General features: G+C 45.9%; 1 protein-coding gene across 12 annotated transcripts in view; it reads right to left on the bottom strand.

Moving 5' to 3' along the window:
* The window catches only part of LOC124003629 (neuron navigator 2-like), a 139870-nt gene that overhangs the window by 97382 nt on the left and 23247 nt on the right, over positions 1-19241 (bottom strand). For 8 of the 12 annotated variants that reach the window (XM_046312051.1, XM_046312113.1, XM_046312059.1 and 5 more), the window contains exon 1: positions 3698-4566. The exons of 1 other annotated variant lie outside the window; for it this stretch is intronic. In XM_046312051.1, coding sequence (XP_046168007.1) covers positions 3698-3955 — 258 coding nt within the window. In that variant the 5' untranslated portion in view covers positions 3956-4566. Of the gene's footprint in view, positions 1-3697; positions 4567-19241 lie in introns of those variants that run through there. 3 more of the 12 variants (XM_046312069.1, XM_046312123.1, XM_046312170.1) reach the window with 1 other exon arrangement.

Here is a 19241-nt window from a genome sequence, read left to right as displayed (position 1 = left end):
TTAACCCATAGAAGAACTACTTCAAAATGCTGAAAGTCATCAATGGCGCTTCCCCTACTAAAACATACTCCATCTATCGCTATGGTGGCGATCCTCTTTCTTACATCTCACAGCATGCGGACGCTGCGCGAGCCATGAAACACCAACCGCAAGGTGCGGCAGACAGTGAGAATATTCTTGATATAACATTGAATGAGGCGAGCACCGCTTTCACCATCCAGCTGGGGTGTCCATTAGTAAGCATTAGTTCTACACTCCCAGTAGCTTGACTTTCTGTTTAGATTTTATCTCTTTTGCGTCTAGTTTTTATTTTATGATTTGTTTGTTTGTCCACACTGCTGAATATGTGTGATTTATAGTCATTAGGTGGAGGCGACTCGACAAGCCCTTCTGTGCTTTTTCCCTCCTGCGTGTCGCGTTTTAGCTTTTTTCAACTGCTACAAATTGTCTGTCTATTTGTGCAAATTAAAATAAAATAAACTAGTCTAATCTCTATGGTCCACCAGCTCCCTCGTCTATATCTTGTCCTGTCCAGGTGGGAAAAGCCAACACTAGGGGGCAGTGTTGGAGTGTGTGTGTGTGTGTGTGTGTGTGTGTGTGTGTGTGTGTGTGTGTGTGTGTGTGTGTGTGTGTGTGTGTGTGTGTGTGTGTGTGTGTGTGTGTGTGTGTGTGTGTGTGTGTGTGTGTGTGTGTGTGTGTGTGTGTGTGTGTGTGTGTGGCCAGTGCATCCCATGTGTCAGTGGACCAGAGGTAATCTATTCTAACACATCATGTTACTGTTCCCCCCTCTTCCTCTTCCTCCCTCAAAGCCACTCTATTTCATTATTAATGTCCTACACACACTCACACACACACACACACTCGAATGCATGCACACGCACTCACACACACATAACTCATCCAGAATTAGGCTGCATCTGATCCTGCTTTTTGTTTGTTTTGTAGTATTGCAGAGAGCAACCGAGTGCTACTCCACCCAACCAAACCTTATGCATTACGGCACAACTTCAGACCATCAGCTGAAGTTCATCTGATCCTCACATAAATAAACATGTAACCATCCTGGTGTAATGGAACCCTGTCTGTGGTGATGTTCAGATGGAAGTCAGTGCAGGCCAGCTGGACGTGTGTTTACTGCAGAAGAAGGCTGTGGTGGTGTTCGGCTGGAAGTCAGTGCAGGCCAGATGGACGTGTGTTTACTGCAGAAGAAGGCTGTGGTGGTGTCTTAAAGGGATTCTCTCTTCCTGGTAGGACCAAACGAGCGGTTGCAGACCCTCCCCCCCACGCACAGTAGGCCTGCTAAACTCATTAAACTCATGCCGCCAGCAGCAGGTGTTGTCGAGTAGCAAATGACTACCAGCGATCTTCACTATACCGAATGTCATGTACTGTATGAATGTAGCTGATAAGTCACGCTTTAGGTGGAAGAGAAGCTGTGTGTGTGTTCTCATTTGGTAGAGAGAGTGCAGGTAATCAGCAGTAAGATTCACTGTGATCTTCTTCACTGACGTGCTGAGACTGTGTCGAGGAATCACTCATCTTGTCTGGCTCACTGGACGTACAGTGTTCATTGTGAACATACTGTGCTTCCATTCAGGAAATATCTGGGATCTCAAGACTGAGATCTGGTTGTCGCTTCTCCAAACATTCACAATATGTAAGACAAAAACACACCCCAATCCCACTGGGCACACACTGGTTGATCAACGTGGTTTCCACGTCATTTCAATGAAATGGACGTAGAACCAACGTGGAATAGATGTTGAATTGACGTCTGTGTCTGGTAGTTCTACGCCACAAAACACCACACTGGCTAACTCATGATTCCATAATGTACCAATCCCAGAAAGAGGTATTTTCATTCTAATCTTTCACCATATGTCCCCCATTAGGGTACGCCAACGAAATATGAAATACGACAATATTATTCTATGCTTGTGTGTTCCCGTTTCCTCTCCAGTGGGCCCCCTGGCCCCCCAGCCCCATGAACTCTGTAGCCGGGCTGCAGTGTAGAGCACACTGAGCCACAGCACAGTACTACCACTCCAAATAGAGCTCTGGATAAAACCCCATGACCGCTGTTCACTCTCACTGTGTAATGATAGGCCATGCAGGAATCTTTCATCCTCCCCACCACATGAAGCAGAACATCAGCTCCTGCTGCCTGATTGGGACAGTAGGCTATGGGATAGGCCAAATTCACATAGGCTACATATAGGCTATACATGGCCAGGCCAGCAATATAGACACAAGACCAGCACTCCTGGACTATAATCTATAGTCACTTTCAGTTGAACTATAATCTTTGTACAGTTCTTCAAATATACAAATATAAAGGCATACATTAGCAGACATCAGCCAGACCAGGTGTGTAGAGCCCATCTGCCTGCCACTCACACATCTGCCTGCTACTCACACATCTGCCTGCCACTCACACATCTGCCTGCCACTCACACATCTGCCTGCTACTCACACATCTGCCTGCTACTCACACATCTGCCTGCCACTCACACATCTGCCTGCCACTCACACATCTGCCTGCTACTCACACATCTGCCTGCTACTCACACATCTGCCTGCTACTCACACATCTGCCTGCTACTCACACATCTGCCTGCCACTCTCACATCTGCCTGCCACTCACACATCTGCCTGCCACTCACACATCTGCCTGCCACTCACACATCTGCCTGCTACTCACACATCTGCCTGCCACTCACACATCTGCCTGCTACTCACACATCTGCCTGCCACTCACACATCTGCCTGCTACTCACACATCTGCCTGCCACTCACACATCTGCCTGCCACTCACACATCTGCCTGCCACTCACACATCTGCCTGCTACTCACACATCTGCCTGCCACTCACACATCTGCCTGCCACTCACACATCTGCCTGCTACTCACACAGGCCAACATAGGGGGGTAAAATTCTCACACCAGCAACTGCCATGAGGCCAAACCCTGCTGTTGTATTCTGTTCTCACTGCGAACCTTCAAATTTCCCTGTGAGAAAGTAACTAAGGTACGTCGAAGAGAATTAGATATCTATTGAAATGAATGCATTACATACAGAGGATTTCAAACAAACACTTCCTTGCATAGGGCTCCATGAGTGGCGCAGCGGTGTCAGGCACTGCATCTCAGTGCAAGAGTTGCCACTACAGTCCCTGGTTTGAATCCAGGCTGTATCATATCTGGCTCGTGATTGGGAGTCCGGTTTGGGCGGTGCGCAATTGACCCGGCGTCGGCCAGGTTAGGCAGTCATTGAATTTCTTCTAAACTGACTTGCCTAGTTAAATACGACACAAACTCCACATAGTAGTGACAGTGAAGACAAGGGAAGAATCATTATTCTCTATGTGCACCTCTGAATGACCGTCTGATTAGAGTACTAACTCCTCCTCTTCACTGCCTTAAACAACATGCGACTAATGCTTTAACCTGTGACATATGTTTACATTACTTACCACACACACACACACACACACACACGCCATTCATCATTACGTGCCTTAGACACATTAGCCTGCATCTCTCCTATACACACAGCAGCTGCAAACGCCGATAGTGTTCGCTGTCCAATTACGCATGCTGAACAGGTGCAGAGGTCCTATATTTTATCCCAGTTCACTCCAGGTTTTGTCTTTTTAGCACGTAACAAATATGAGATTGAGAAGAACAGTGCTCTGACCTGAGGGTCCTCTCGGTCTTCACTCTCTGCAGTGGAGAGGCTTCTGTTGGGGGTGGGGGTCGTCTCTCCCTTTCCCTGGCCCTCTCCCTGCCGGTGAAGGGCTTTCAGGGGGCTGTGTCTGAGGGCTAGAGGTCTGGCCCTGTGAGGGCTGGAGGTCCTGGACCTGGCAAGGTTCTGTGCCTGAGGAATGGGCAGGGCGCTGTGCACCGGTTTGGGTAGTCCTGACTTCATCTTTGAGGCGACCAGAATTGCCAGCATCTTCCACTCATCTCAGAAACCTCTCCACACACACACACACACACACATACAAGCACTCCAAATCGCCCTCTCTCCCTTTCTCTCTCTCTCTCTCTCTCTCTCTCTCTCTCTCTCTCTCTCTCTCTCTCTCTCTCTCTCTGCTGCTTTCTAAGAAGGTTGGCCAAAAGCAGCCATACTCTCACACAGAAGCTCCACAGCTGGGGTAGCTCAGCTTACATATAGACATGTACAGCAGGAGGATCTTTGTGGTACACACAAACTCAACACAACTCACACACACACACACACACACACACACACACACACACACACACACACACACACACACACACACACACACACACACACACACACACACACACACACACACACACACACACACACACACACACACACACACACACACACACACACACGCAGACAGTCCAATAGTAAACCTTTGGAAACGGCTCTGGATGTGACGCTGGGAGAGATCAGAGCTCTGTTTGTCCAGGCAGACAGCAGAAGTGTTCTTAGAGACTCTAATGACTAAACACCGTTGGGTGGCAGCCTGGAGGGACGCACAGCAGTATCCTCCTCCTCCTTCCTCAGCTTGTCAAGTAGTCAATGGAGACAGCCTCTCTCTCTCTCTCTCTCTCTCTCTCTCTCTCTCTCTCTCTCTCTCTCTCTCTCTCTCTCTCTCTCTCTCTCTCTCTCTCTCTCTCTCTCTCTCTCTCTCTCTCTCTCTCTCTCTCTCTCTCTCTCTCTCTCTCTCTCTCTCTCTCTCTCTCTCTCTCTCTCTCTCTCTCTCTCTCTCTCTCTCTCTCTCTCTCTCTCTCTCTCTCTCTCTCTCTCTCTCTCTCTCTCTCTCTCTCTCTCTCTCTCTCTCTGTACACTGATACTGAGAAGTGGGAGAGGAGCCCGATTCTAATTGGCCCAGTGTTGCTGTATAAAAGAGAGTACGGTTTCTGGGTTCTGCTGATCTCTGCAGGAGGGGAGGGGCTCCAGTTCTGATGCCCCCTCCCTGGGTTTTATATTATGCTCCCCACGGCTTTGAACTCAACTGTTAACTCCACGGTGCCAGAACAATTTGGATGTGCATAGGGATGAATATGACGTTATCAAGTGCTTTTCTATGTTCTTTGTAATTCTGTACGGTTGATTCTCAGTGTCATGTAAACTTTCAGTCAGCAGACAGACTGGGGGGGTGTTATTATTCAGAGCCAGCCCAGGCAGAAGCTTTGTGAGGTTTCAAATAGTGCTGCAGCCAGCAGTTCCTCCAGCCGGTGGATTGAACCCTGTAATCCCTATGGGTCACAGTCAAACAGAACTCTCTCTAACTCTGTTTCAACACAAACCATCCATAGGCTGAGGTTTTTCATCCTCCTCTAAAAGGACCGTCTATCCCCCTTGCCGTGAGAGCAAATCAAAGGTCATACAATCTGGAGAAACCACAGGCTGATCGATAATCCACTGGGCAATATTTTCACTTTTCATCGCAGATTAGGGTAATTAATAGCAGGTTAGGAGTCTGAGGTTAAGGTTAGGGTTAGCAAAAACTCGCTCCTAACCTGCTACGACAATCACTTTGCATCGAGGTGGTGTGAAAAGAGTTGGTCGCAGTCAACCAACCCTCCACTCTCATTCACTGTCATCTGTTTTCTGTACAAGACCTAGCTAGTTTGCCTTTGTTTCTACCCTACACACCTGCGTATTGATTGAATAGTTCACGTGTATTATAGAAATGAATAGAAATGAATGCGCTTTCGAGGTCTACGTGTGCCTGTTACTACAGTGTTGATGAGCCTGATCCCCATTCTGTGTTTGTGTTCATGTTCGTGCCGACTAAAACGTTCACCTCACTGATCACCCGGGTGGCACAGTGACCCCGCTGTGTCGTGACTTCTCTGATAGGGTCATAGAGAGGTCTAATGAGCACATTCATTGTTTTCACGACATGAATTGTTTGTCAATGTTTATGCACCATCCACCATCCATCAGAAGTATCACCAGCAGTAAAATGTAGGCTACCGTCTTTACCATTTCCTCATTCATCTAAAAAGTTTGGTTACTGTCATTTCTATTCATTCAATGTACAGTACCAGCCCAAAGTTTGGACACACCTACTCATTCAAGGGTGTTTCTTTATTCTTTTTACCATTTTCTACATTGTAGAATAATAGTGAAGACATCAAAACTATGAAAACTATGAAATAACACATATGGAATCATGTAGTAACCAAAAAAAGTGTTAAACACGTGTGAAATACATTTGACATTTTAGATTCTTCAAAGTAACCACCCTTCGCCTTGATGACTGTCACGCCCTGATCTGTTTCACCTGTCCGTGTGCTTGTCTCCACCCCCTCCAGGTGTCGCTTATTATCCCCAGTGTATTTATCCCTGTGTTTCCTGTCACTCTGTGCCAGTTTGTCTTGTTTGTCAAGTCAACCAGCTTTTTAGTGTCTCAGCTCCTGCTTTTCCCAGTCTCTTTTCCCAGCCCGCCTGCCTGACCACTCTGTCTGCCCCTGACCTCGAGCCTGCCTATCGTCTTGTACCGTTTAGACTCTGACCTGGTTACTGAACCCTTGCCTGTCCTGACCTCGAGCCTGCCTATCGCCTTGTACCGTTTAGACTCTGACCTGGTTACTGAACCCTTGCCTGTCCTGACCTCGAGCCTGCCTATCGCCTTGTACCGTTTAGACTCTGACCTGGTTACTGAACCCTTGCCTGTCCTGACCTCGAGCCTGCCTATCGCCTTGTACCGTTTAGACTCTGACCTGGTTACTGAACCCTTGCCTGTCCTGAACTCGAGCCTGCCTATCGCCTTGTACCGTTTAGACTCTGACCTGGTTACTGAACCCTTGCCTGTCCTGACCTCGAGCCTGCCTATCGCCTTGTACCGTTTAGACTCTGACCTGGTTACTGAACCCTTGCCTGTCCTGACCTCGAGCCTGCCTATCGTCTTGTACCGTTTAGACTCCGACCTGGTTACTGAATCCTTGATTGTCCTGACCTCGAGCCTGCCTATCGTCTTGTACCGTTTAGACTCCGACCTGGTTACTGAATCCTTGCCTGTCCTGACCTCGAGCCTGCCTATCGTCTTGTACCGTTTAGACTCCGACCTGGTTACTGAATCCTTGCCTGTCCTGACCTCTAGCCTGCCTATCGTCTTGTACCGTTTAGACTCCGACCTGGTTACTGAATCCTTGCCTGTCCTGACCTCGAGCCTGCCTATCGTCTTGTACCGTTTAGACTCCGACCTGGTTACTGAATCCTTGCCTGTCCTGACCTCGAGCCTGCCTATCGTCTTGTACCGTTTAGACTCCGACCTGGTTACTGAATCCTTGCCTGTCCTGACCTCGAGCCTGCCTATCGTCTTGTACCGTTTAGACTCCGACCTGGTTACTGAATCCTTGCCTGTCCTGACCTCGAGCCTGCCTATCGTCTTGTACCGTTTAGACTCTGACCTGGTTACTGAACCCTTGCCTGTCCTGACCTCGAGCCTGCCTATCGTCCTGTACCGTTTAGACTCCAACCTGGTTACTGAATCCTTGCCTGTCCTGACCTCAAGCCTGCCTATCGCCTTGTACCGTTTAGACTCCGACCTGGTTACTGAATCCTTGATTGTCCTGACCTCGAGCCTGCCTATCGCCTTGTACCGTTTAGACTCCGACCTGGTTACTGAATCCTTGATTGTCCTGACCTCGAGCCTGCCTATCGTCTTGTACCGTTTAGACTCCGACCTGGTTACTGAACCCTTGCCTGTCCTGACCTCGAGCCTGCCTATCGTCTTGTACCGTTTAGACTCCGACCTGGTTACTGAATCCTTGATTGTCCTGACCTCGAGCCTGCCTATCGTCTTGTACCGTTTAGACTCCGACCTGGTTACTGAATCCTTGATTGTCCTGACCTCGAGCCTGCCTATCGTCTTGTACCGTTTAGACTCCGACCTGGTTACTGAACCCTTGCCTGTCCTGACCTCGAGCCTGCCTATCGTCTTGTACCGTTTAGACTCCGACCTGGTTACTGAATCCTTGATTGTCCTGACCTCGAGCCTGCCTATCGTCTTGTACTGTTTGGACTCTGACCTGGTTTATGAACTCTCGCCTGTCCCCCGACCTGCCTTTTGCCTCCCCCTTTTGTTATAATAAATATCGGAGCTCATTTGGGTCTCGCCTTGTGCCCTTATAGATGGCAGATTTCCACACTCTTGACATTCTCTCAAGTTTTGATGTCTGCACTATTATTCTACAATGTAGAAAATAGTAAAAGTAAAGAAAAACCCTTGAATGCGTAGTTGTCCAAACGTTTGACTGGTGCTGTATTAATAGTACCATTCTCATTCTCACAGTGGACACGTTGTTTGGAGAGCTCACAAACTACCCAACGCTGTGATTTCTTGAATTATGTTTACCAGTTTTTCCTTCTTCTTTTTCCTTCAATTTCCTTCTTGTATTTCGTTTGGAGCACATATCTGGTTTCTTCATCTTGTCACTGTGGCATGAACACGTGCGCTTGAGTGCCGCAGATGTACCCCCGGCCTGCGTTCGTTCCCTATCGCTAGGAAGCTCTCCTATCACAGCACGATCAGCTCCCTGACAAATCACATGATAATCAAGCACCAAGAAACTTTCTCGGAGGGGAACAAGCAGCAGCAATCGCACGTCACATCATTTGGCACTGCAAAAGTGCCACTGTGACCACGCCAGAGCCTGAACCGGTAACACATTAACGCTCATTATGGCATCAATAAATGAATCTTAAATGGCACTCGTTTTTTTTATTGACCGAATATACAGGATATGTGGCAAATGAGGATTTGTTATCTGTAATGTTTATGATAAATTGGGGGTTGCTGTGCACTGTTGGCTTATAGATAAATACACTCTTGTTTTTTCCTCCAGTATGGGTCAGGTGTTCAACGTGTTTTTTCTCCAGTAGGGGCCAGGTGTTCAACGTGTTTTTTCTCCAGTAGGGGCCAGGTGTTCAACGTGTTTTTTCCTCCAGTATGGGCCAGGTGTTCAACATGTTTTTTCCTCCAGTATGGGCCAGGTGTTCAACGTGTTTTTTTCTCCAGTATGGGCCAGGTGTTCAACGTGTTTTTTCTCCAGTATAGGCCAGGTGATCAACGTGTTTTTTCCTCCAGTATGGGCCAGGTGTTCAACGTGTTTTTTCTCCAGTAGGGGTCAGGTGTTCAACGTGTTTTTTCTCCAGTATGGGCCAGGTGTTCAACGTGTTTTTTCTCCAGTATGGGCCAGGTGATCAACGTGTTTTTTCCTCCAGTATGGGCCAGGTGTTCAATGTGTTTTTTCCTCCAGTATGGGCCAGGTGTTCAACGTGTTTTTTCCTCCAGTATGGGCCAGGTGTTCAATGTGTTTTTTCCTCCAGTATGGGCCAGGTGTTCAATGTGTTTTTTCCTCCAGTATGGGCCAGGTGTTCAACGTGTTTTTTCCTCCAGTATGGGCCAGGTGTTCAATGTGTTTTTTCCTCCAGTATGGGCCAGGTGTTCAACGTGTTTTTTCCTCCAGTATGGGCCAGGTGTTCAACGTGTTTTTTCCTCCAGTATGGGCCAGGTGTTCAACGTGTTTTTTCCTCCAGTATGGGCCAGGTGTTCAACGTGTTTTTTCTCCAGTAGGGGTCAGGTGTTCAATGTGTTTTTTCCTCCAGTAGGGGCCAGGTGTTCAACGTGTTTTTTCCTCCAGTATGGGCCAGGTGTTCAACGCGTTTTTTCCTCCAGTATGGGCCAGGTGTTCAACATGTTTTTTCTCCAGTAGGGGTCAGGTGTTCAATGTGTTTTTTCCTCCAGTAGGGGCCAGGTGTTCAACGTGGTTTTTTCTTCTTAATTTGAGTACTAGCAGAAAAAAAATTATGTGAGTACTTCAACAGTCAACAAAATGTCAAATGCCCATCCCTAGTCATTCAGGTGTGGTCTAACTGTGTCGTTGCCGGGGACCGCGGAGACTTGCTACAGATGAGAAATCAAGGGCTGATTTTTCATGAAAGCACACCAGTGACTTATTCCATCCTTTAGAGAGAGAAAGAGATAGAGTGAGAGGAAGAGAGAGATGAGCATATTTCAGATGGCCTCTGGGCACCTGCTCAAATCTAACCAACGTGCCGTACTGGCTGGGTCAGTCCCGTTGGGTTGTTGGGCTGGTGATAACAATAGGAGCTGAAGACAACATGACATGAGAAGGTTTTTTACCTGAACCCTGTCACTCATTTATATCGCCTACCACACCGATTCAGTCACCTCAGTCCTGCCAGCCAATGAGTCAAGAGTAACCAGGTGAGTTCTACCAAACCAACAATCTGACACTTCGCTGTGAGTGTGGACAAAATCCTTCGTATGCAGCTGAGAGCTGAATGAACTAGCTGAATGAGTACTTGCGTGTGTGACTGTCTTCACGAGAGTGTGTGTGTGCGTGTAACTGTCTGGGGATGTGTTTAACCTGTGATTCAGTGCAGAGGAAGCCCTACTGACCTCTCCGGCGTTGGGAGGGCCTGCAGTGACAGCAGCACTATCACCCTGGCTGTATCCTGTCCTGAGTGGGGGCCGCACAGCAGATAGGGTGGGTGCCAACTGAGTGAGTGCCTACAGGGTGGTGACGCTGCCGTGCCACCCTGGCCACCCTCCACCCCTCCTGCTTTCTGGATGACAGCAGCACGTGCCGCCGATAAAACAGACACATATCGTCTTGTCCTCTGGTGATGTTACGCAGACAGAGGCCCAAATGAACATTTAGCGATGACAGCGGCAATTAACAGACCAAGACTAGATATGTGGTCCTTCTGTAGCTCAGTTGGTAGAGCATGGCGCTTGTAACGCCAGGGTAGTGGGTTCGATCCCCGGGACCACCCATACGTAGAATGTATGCACACATGACTGTAAGTTGCTTTGGATAAAAGCGTCTGCAAAATGTCATATATTTTATATATATATATGGAGGTCCCAGTCGGTCCCACTTCCACCATAGCATTTGTGGTTTTAAACGCTGTAAAAAGGCGGCAGACGGCATGCTGGCAACACGGTTAATTCCACTTTCATGAAAATCCCATGATTAGATTACAAGATGAGTGCCCAGTCAGCAAATAATCCCCTTAAGGGTTTAGGTGGAAGCAGGGCAGGATGGCGCTACCACCACTGGGTCAGTAAGCCAGGGCTCTCTGTCGCCTCCCCAGCTCAGCTCCTCTCTGATGGGCTTTTATACACCACAGTTTAGTCAGACTGCAACTGGCAGGGGTTAATACGAGGAAGTCAGTAGGCTGTGTCCATTGGCAATATTTTGGGTTAATGGCGTAATGAAGCAAGTATTTTACCATTCGCAAGCATTTTTTATTTTTTTTTTGTTGCAGTTTAACAGTTTTACAGACTATAATAATATGGTGCGTAATTGTTCTGGCACACTGTCGTCTTGGCTGACCAGGCTGCTCAGCTTCAGAAGCTCTTTTACGAAAGGCGCTAGATGAGATCGACGATGTGAAAACCAGACTATATCAATGATCTTCGCATACGAGAGACTGACCAGAGAACATCTGAGAGAAAGTAACTGTGAGAAATCTTTTTTTATGGGAAAGGATGTTTCCAGATTTTGAACCTCGGTCTTTGCTACTCATGGTGGCTAAAGGGCCCGGACTGGGTCAGAGATGGAGACATTCAGACATCCCCTGTTCTCTACCCCACAGGAAAACCCAAGGTACTGAGCTGAAAAGCTGTTGATACATCTGCCTATCAATAACACAGTATGCTGCTAAACGGATCGATCCGCAGGCCACCATTTCATGCCAAGAGACATATGGCCTCCTTTCAATGAGCCAGTCTGCTGAACTTCCCATCATAAATCCATAGATGTGGCTGAAGAGATGTTCAGACTAATAGAGATGAGCTAATATGGCTGTATTTAATCATCATATTAAACTCAATTAACGGTGTAAGATCCCCTAAGTTATGACCAAAGTGACATCCCTATTTCCCAGCATCATATATATATATATATACGATATCTGAGTGTGAGTGACTAAAGTCAATGGGGGGCCCTGCGCTTCCCATCCCCGCTGTAGGCAGCGCGTCTCCGCCACGCCATTCGGGTTTTAGTCACGTAGCGGAACTTCCAACGAAGGCACATGAACAGCAATGACACAGAGAGAGCGGGCTAACAGAGAAAGTTTCTGGTAGAAAGAGAGAGGGGCCAGGGGCAGAGATATTAATGTATGGATGCTTTGACTAGGCGCAGTATGTTATAGGGACGTTCACTGGGTGGGGTGGGGTGGGGGGGGGGGGGACATTGCACACCACCTGTTCTGCATCCTCCAACACCTCAATCCACTTACAGAGCTCACGTACTGTATCAACATCACCAACACAACAGTTTTGTTCTATAGTGATAGGGCAGCAACAGACCTGAATGGTAAACAACCGCCTCAAGCTGTTGCCTACATGAAGTGGCTTACAGTTACGTGTCCAGTATCCACATGGTGAGCATCTGATCGCATGTGAGAGTACAACACAGGTGGGTGCTATACATGCTTCACCAATAACATCAGCTGAATCAGTGGTGGATCAGCCATGCTGTGTTGTTGTCTTAGGTCTCTCTTCATGTAGTGTTTTGTTGTCTCTCTTGTGGTGATGTGTGTTTTGTCATATATATATATATATATATATATATTATTTATTTTTTGATTTATCCCAGCCCCCGTCCCCGCAGGAGTCCTTTTGCCTTTTGGTAGGCCATCATTGTAAGTAAGAATTTGCCCTCAACTAGTTAAATAAAGGTTAAATATATATTTATTTTTTAAATCTGGAGTCTTGACTGAAAAGATCCAAAACTCAGTAGCCTTAATTTTGATTTTATTTTATTTCACCTTTATTTAACCAGGTAGGCAAGTTGAGAACAAGTTCTCATTTACAATTGCGACCTGGCCAAGATAAAGCAAAGCAGTTCGACACATACAACGAGTTCCTTGGGTCATTCTATCCCAGCGCTCCCCAGCATGACGACAGTTACACATGGAGTAAAACAAACATACAGTCAATAATACAGTATAAACAAGTCTATATACGATGTGAGCAAATGAAGTGAGATAAGGGAGGTAAAGGCAAAAAAAGGCCAAGGTGGCAAAGTAAATACAATATAGCAAGTAAAACACTGGAATGGTAGATTTGCAGTGGAAGAATGTGCAAAGTAGAAATACAAATAATGGGGTGCAAAGGAGCAAAATAAATAAATACATAAAATAAATACAGTAGGGAAAGGGGTAGATGTTTGGGCTAAATTATAGATAGGCTATGTGTACAGGTGCAGTAATCTGTGAGCTGCTCTGACAGTTGGTGCTTAAAGCTAGTGAGGGAGATAAATGTTTCCAGTTTCAGAGATTTTTGTAGTTTGTTCCAGTCATTGGCAGCAGAGAACTAGAAGGAGAGGCGGCCAAAGAAAGAATTGGTTTTGGGGGTGACCAGAGAGATATACCTGCTGGAGCGCGTGCTAATACTGCACGGTCTATTCATAATGGAAACCTTACCCAAGGACTATTCATAATGGAAACCTTACCCAAGGACTATTCATAATGGAAACCTTACCCCAGGACTATTCATAATGGTAATCTTACCCCAGGACTATTCATAACGGAAACCTTTCCCCAGGACTATTCATAATGGAAACCTTACCCCAGGACTATTCATAATGGAAACCTTACCCCAGGAATATTCATAATGGAAAACTTACCCCAGGACTATTCATAATGGAAACCTTACCCCAGGACTATTCATAATGGAAACCTTACCCCAGGACTATTCATAATGGAAACCTTACCCCAGGACTATTCATAATGGAAACCTTACCCCAGGACTATTCATAATGGAAACCTTACCCCAGGACTATTCATAATGGAAACCTTAGCCAAGGACTATTCATATCAACGTTTTCTAACAGCAAAAACCCTGTGTGATTGACAGCAGACTAACACCCACAGAACAGTGCATCACGGTCGGCATTCTTTTCCTGGCTGGTTCAGGTCAAAGGGGCAGCCAGGAAAGCTTCAGCAGTGAAGAGTGCTGTCATCCTGTCGATAAAAAAGGGTATATAAATAGTGCTGGGAACAGGAGGGCATTAAGGTGGCGCGAGAGAGGGCACAGGGAGAGAGGAAGCAGATGTGTGAAGACCCTTAAGACACTTCTTCTGGACCAATGCCAATAGATTAGAGCAGATATTGCTGGTTCTGGTGAACATCGCAGCTCACAGAGTCTCCTCGGACATAAAGAGTCCTTTGACGAGGATAGCTATAGCAACCCTCTAAGCACAGTATTAATATTATCAACTTGTGATATTATTATGAACTTGTGACATTGTCAAATACCTTGTTACGGTGTCTCTGGTGTGTCTGGTGTTTAGAAGTACAGTGCATTCGGAAAGTATTCAGACCACTTAGATTTTTCCCAGTTACGTTACAGACGTATTCTAAAATGGATGAAATACTTGTTTTCCCTTTTATAAATCTACACACAATACCCTATAATGACAAAGCAGAAAACAGGTTTTTAGACTTTTTTGAAAATGTATTAAAAGTAAAAACAGATACCTTATTTACATTAAGTATTTGGACCCTTTGCTATGAGACTCAAAATTGAGCTCAGGTGCATCCTGTTGCCATTGATCATCCTTGAGATGTTTCTACAACTTCATTAGAGTCCACCTGCGTTAACTTCTCTATGGTAGGGGGCAGCATTGGGACTTTGGGATGAAAAGCGTGCCCAAATTAAACTGACTGCTACTCAGCCATAAAAGCTAGAATATGCATATAGATTTGGATAGAAAACACTCTGAAGTTTCAAGAACTGTTTGAACGATGTCTGTGAGTATAACAGAACTCATATGGCAGGCAAAAACCTGAGAAAAAATCCAATCCGGAAGTGGGAAATCTGAGATTTGTAGTTTTTCAACTCTTTCCCTATCGAATACACAGTGTCTGTGGGGTCATATTGCACTTCCTAAGGATTCCACTAGACTTCAACAGTCTTTAGAACCTTGTTTGAGGCTTCTACTGTGAAGGAGGGGGGAATGAGAGGGGATTGAGTCAGAGATCTGGCAGAGAGGCATGAGCTGACCACGCGCGTTCACGTGATAGTTAGCTTGCGTTCCATTGCAATTCTACAGACAAAGGAATTCTCCGGTTGGAACATTATTGAAGATTTATGTTAAAAACATAAATCCTAAAGATTGATTCTATACATCGTTTGACATGTTTCTACTGACTGTAACGGAACTTTTTGACTTTTCGTCTGCACCTAGTGATCGCGCGCCATGAATTTTGATTACTAGGCTAAACGCGCGAACAAAAAGGAGGTATTTGGACATAAATTATGAACTTTATCGAACAAATCAAACATTTATTGTGGAACTGGGATTACTGGGAGTGCATTCTGATGAAGATCATCAAATGTAAGTGAATATTTATAATGCTATTTCTGACTTCTGTTGACTACACAACATGGCAGATATCTGTTTGGGTTGTTTTGGTCTCCGAGCGCTGTACTCAGATTATTGCATGGCGTGCTTTTTCAGTAAAGTGTTTTTGAAATCTGACACAGCGGTTGCATTATGGAGAAGTGGATCTAAAATTCCATGCTTAACAGTTGTATCTTTTAGCAATGTTTATTATGAGTATTTCTGTGGCTCTCGGCAAAATCACCAGATGTTTTGGAACTACTGAACATAACGCGACAATGTAAATTCAGATTTTTGGATATAAATATGAACTTTACCGAACAAAACATACATGTATTGTGTAACATGAAGTCCTATGACGCTAGCGTCCCACATACCCTAGTGTGGTTAAATTCAAATGATTGGACATGATTTGGAAAGGCACACACCTGTCTGTATAATGTTCCACAGTTGACAGTGCAAGACAGAGCAAAAACCAAGCCATGATGCCGAAGGAATTGTCCGTAGAGCTCCGAGATTGGATTGTGTTGAGGCACAGATATCGGGAAGGGTACCGAAGAATTTCTGCAGCATTGAAGGTCCCCAAGAACACAGTGGTCTCCATCATTCTTAAATGGAATAAGTTTGAAACCACCAAAACTCTTCATAGAGCTGGTTGCCTGGCCAAACGGAGCAATCCGGGGGAGAAGGGCCTTGGTCAAGGAGGTGAACAAGAACCCGATGTTCACTCTGACAAAGCTCCCGAGTTCCTCTGTGGAGATGGGAGAACCTTCCAGAAGGACAACCATCTCTGCAGCACTCCACCAATCAGCCCTTTATGGTAGAGTGGCCAGACGGAAGCCTCTCCTCAGTAAAAAGCACATGACAGCCCGCTTGGAGTTTACCAAAAGGCTCCTAAAGACTATCAGACCATGAGAAACAAGACTCTCTGATCTGATGAAACCAAGATTGAACACTTTGTGTCACGTCTGGAGTCACGTCTGGAGTAAAGCTGGCACCATCCCTACGGTGAAGCATGGTGGTGACAGCATCATGCTGTGGGGATGTTTTTCAGTGACAGGGAACTGGGAGACTAGTCAGGATCGAGGTAAAGATGAATGGAGCAAAGTACAAAGAGATTCTTGATGAAAACCTGCTCCAGAGTGCTCAGGACCTCAGACTGGGGTGAAGGTTCATCTTCCAACAGGACAACGACCCTAAGCGCACAGCCAAGACAATGCAGGAGTGACTTCGGGACAGGTCTCTGAATGTCCTCTAGTGGCCCAGCCAGAGCCTGGACTTGAACCCGATCAAACATCACTGGAGAGACCTGAAAATATATTTTAAGTGATGCTCCCGATCCAACCTGACAGAGCTTGAGAGGATCTGCAGAGAAGAATGTGGGAAACTCCCCAAATACAGGTATGCCAAGCTTTTAGCGTCATACCCAAGCCGACTCGAGGCTGTAATCGCTGTCAAAGGTGCTTTAACAAAGTACTGAGTAAAGGGTCTGAATATTTATTATGTTTTATGAATTTGCAAGAATTTCAAAAAACCTGGTTTTGATGTATCATTATGGGGTATTGTGTGTACATTGATTAGGGGTATAAAAATAAAACAAACTTTAAAAAAAACAATTTAATCCATTTTAGAATAAGGCTGTAATGTAACAAAATGTGGAAAAAATCAAGGGGTCTGAATACTTTCCGAATGCACTGTACATCTAAATCCTTTGAAGTAAGAAAAGCTTTATCCCACATTTCCATCATTGTACGTATCTACAGGGCATTAGGACTAGTACGCAGGTTACATTGGCAATTCAGACATTCAGTTGATTGTTAGAGGCCACCATGAACGCATGAGGTAAAAACAAGTCAGCCTTGAATTACGCGACTTCTATGGTTGCCCTAGCGACTGGGCGCATTGCAGACTATTGACTCAAGTCAGTCCGTACCCTGGACTATGGCATCCATCTACTCCAACATCCGCCCGCCACAGTCACCAGGCCTATTACAGCCCACTCTATTAAAAGTAATGACAGGAAACCCACAAAGCAATAACACATCATCACGGACAGACTGACGCCACACAAATCTGAGGACATCTTATGTCATTATTCATTACCAAACAATAACTAAGTAACATATATATTTAGCTAACTTTATATGTTTGGACTGTGAGGGGCCTCTTCTACATGATAACCGAGTGTGGCAGGAAAGGTTAATGCTCTTATAAGTCATTCAGTTGGTCATCAGTTGGACCACAGCTGTGGTTACAAATCAAATCAAATCCAAATAAGAACATGACCACCAGGAGGTACAGAACAGTATATCATGTGCTGAGCGAACGAGACTTAACTACATCCCCTAATGAATGTACTCCAGTTGCTACTCCTTCCTTTGCACCGCTGTACTCACAAACTGTGGTGAATTCATTCCTGTACTACCCACAAGAGCCAAGTGAGGGCAGCATACACTGATTCTTTCTTTGCCACAAGAAATGCGTGACCTTATCAGGCTGGTCACAAGGTTACCCCTTATTGGATTGACGGTAAACTCCATAACACATGTATTTGTTTGAATTAAAGGGTTCACTTCTCCCACATCATCTTTTCCCCTGAGTCAACCCCTGTTTGTGTCTCTATGTTCAATCTCTGTGTTTTAAACGTTGATATGTGTGAATAAAAATGACCTGAGTGAAATAATACAAGATAGATTCCTTCTATTTACAATTCATCCTGTTGAGGTATTGAGACATGAATGTATGCCTTGTTCTTTATAAGGCTGGGAACCCGTCAATGTCCGTGTGTGAAGTTAACAGGGTCGAACTGAGCTGTTCTGTGGGTTAGATTGTAGCTCCACACAGTGAGAGAGAGTGCTGACTGAACACGAGAGGTCTCCTTCACTGCACTGTGCTGAAGGGATCAAATATCACTGGTTTAAGTACCAGGAACTTTTACCAGGTTTCCTCAATGACCTTTCTCTCCCTTCATGCCAGTGCTCTACAACAACTACTTCAAAAAATGCGATAATACAACCCTCCAAAACAACTCCTTGAATAATGCAATAGCACACAATCAAACATTCACACGACTGCAACGTACAGAGACGCTCAAGTAAACTCCGTTCAGCGCGCGCAAGTCACTCCATTACTCCGACACACAAGCACAACAATGTACAGTCAGACGGTATTCCTTTTTTTTTTTCTCTTTCTGTTTAGTGCCTGTAAACCTGGCCAGACCTTGTGGCCCTTCGCAGTCTGTCCAGTCACCTTGTGTGATTGTGGAGTATTGCAGGCGCCTCATCTATTATTTACCGACGCAAAGCCTTGGAGGGAGGAAGCCAGAGAGAGGAGGAAGGAGGAGGGGGGGTGGGGGGGTGGGGGGGTTCTGCCCTTTGAAAAAACATCACCATGAGGTGATCCTTAGTCACACACTTATTTATTTATTAACGGACCTTGGCTCAATCTCCCCTCACAAAGGAGGGAGGGAGGGAGGGGAGGGGAAGAAAGAGAACGTGCCCCTTTCACTACATCCCATGTTTCCATACATCCCAGACTAGATCCTCATAGAGAAGGACCGTGCCCGCTCAGGGTATAATGAAATTCACCACTCTGTTCCTCCTCTCATTCCTTCATCCTCCTTTCTTCTCTCCCCGTCTGACCAGTCGTTCCCTACCAGGGTTCTGGCACAGCTCTGTGATACAGGATTACATGGACAGACCTGACCATGGTTGATGAGAGTACAGCACAACAAAATAGTTGAAATAAAACGCTTGATGGGTCCTGCATGAATGCCTCAGTGAGGTTTATGAACCGAGAATTTAGCCGTTTCCGTTTTGGTTATTTCAGTTTGGTAACTCATTGGTAACACATAACTGCCACAA

The sequence above is a fragment of the Oncorhynchus gorbuscha genome, linkage group LG02 (genome assembly GCF_021184085.1).
Source record: "Oncorhynchus gorbuscha isolate QuinsamMale2020 ecotype Even-year linkage group LG02, OgorEven_v1.0, whole genome shotgun sequence".
In the NCBI taxonomy this organism is placed as follows: domain Eukaryota; kingdom Metazoa; phylum Chordata; class Actinopteri; order Salmoniformes; family Salmonidae; genus Oncorhynchus; species Oncorhynchus gorbuscha.
The sequence above is the reverse complement of the archived record's forward strand: the minus strand, read 5'-3'. Positions and strand labels throughout refer to the sequence as shown.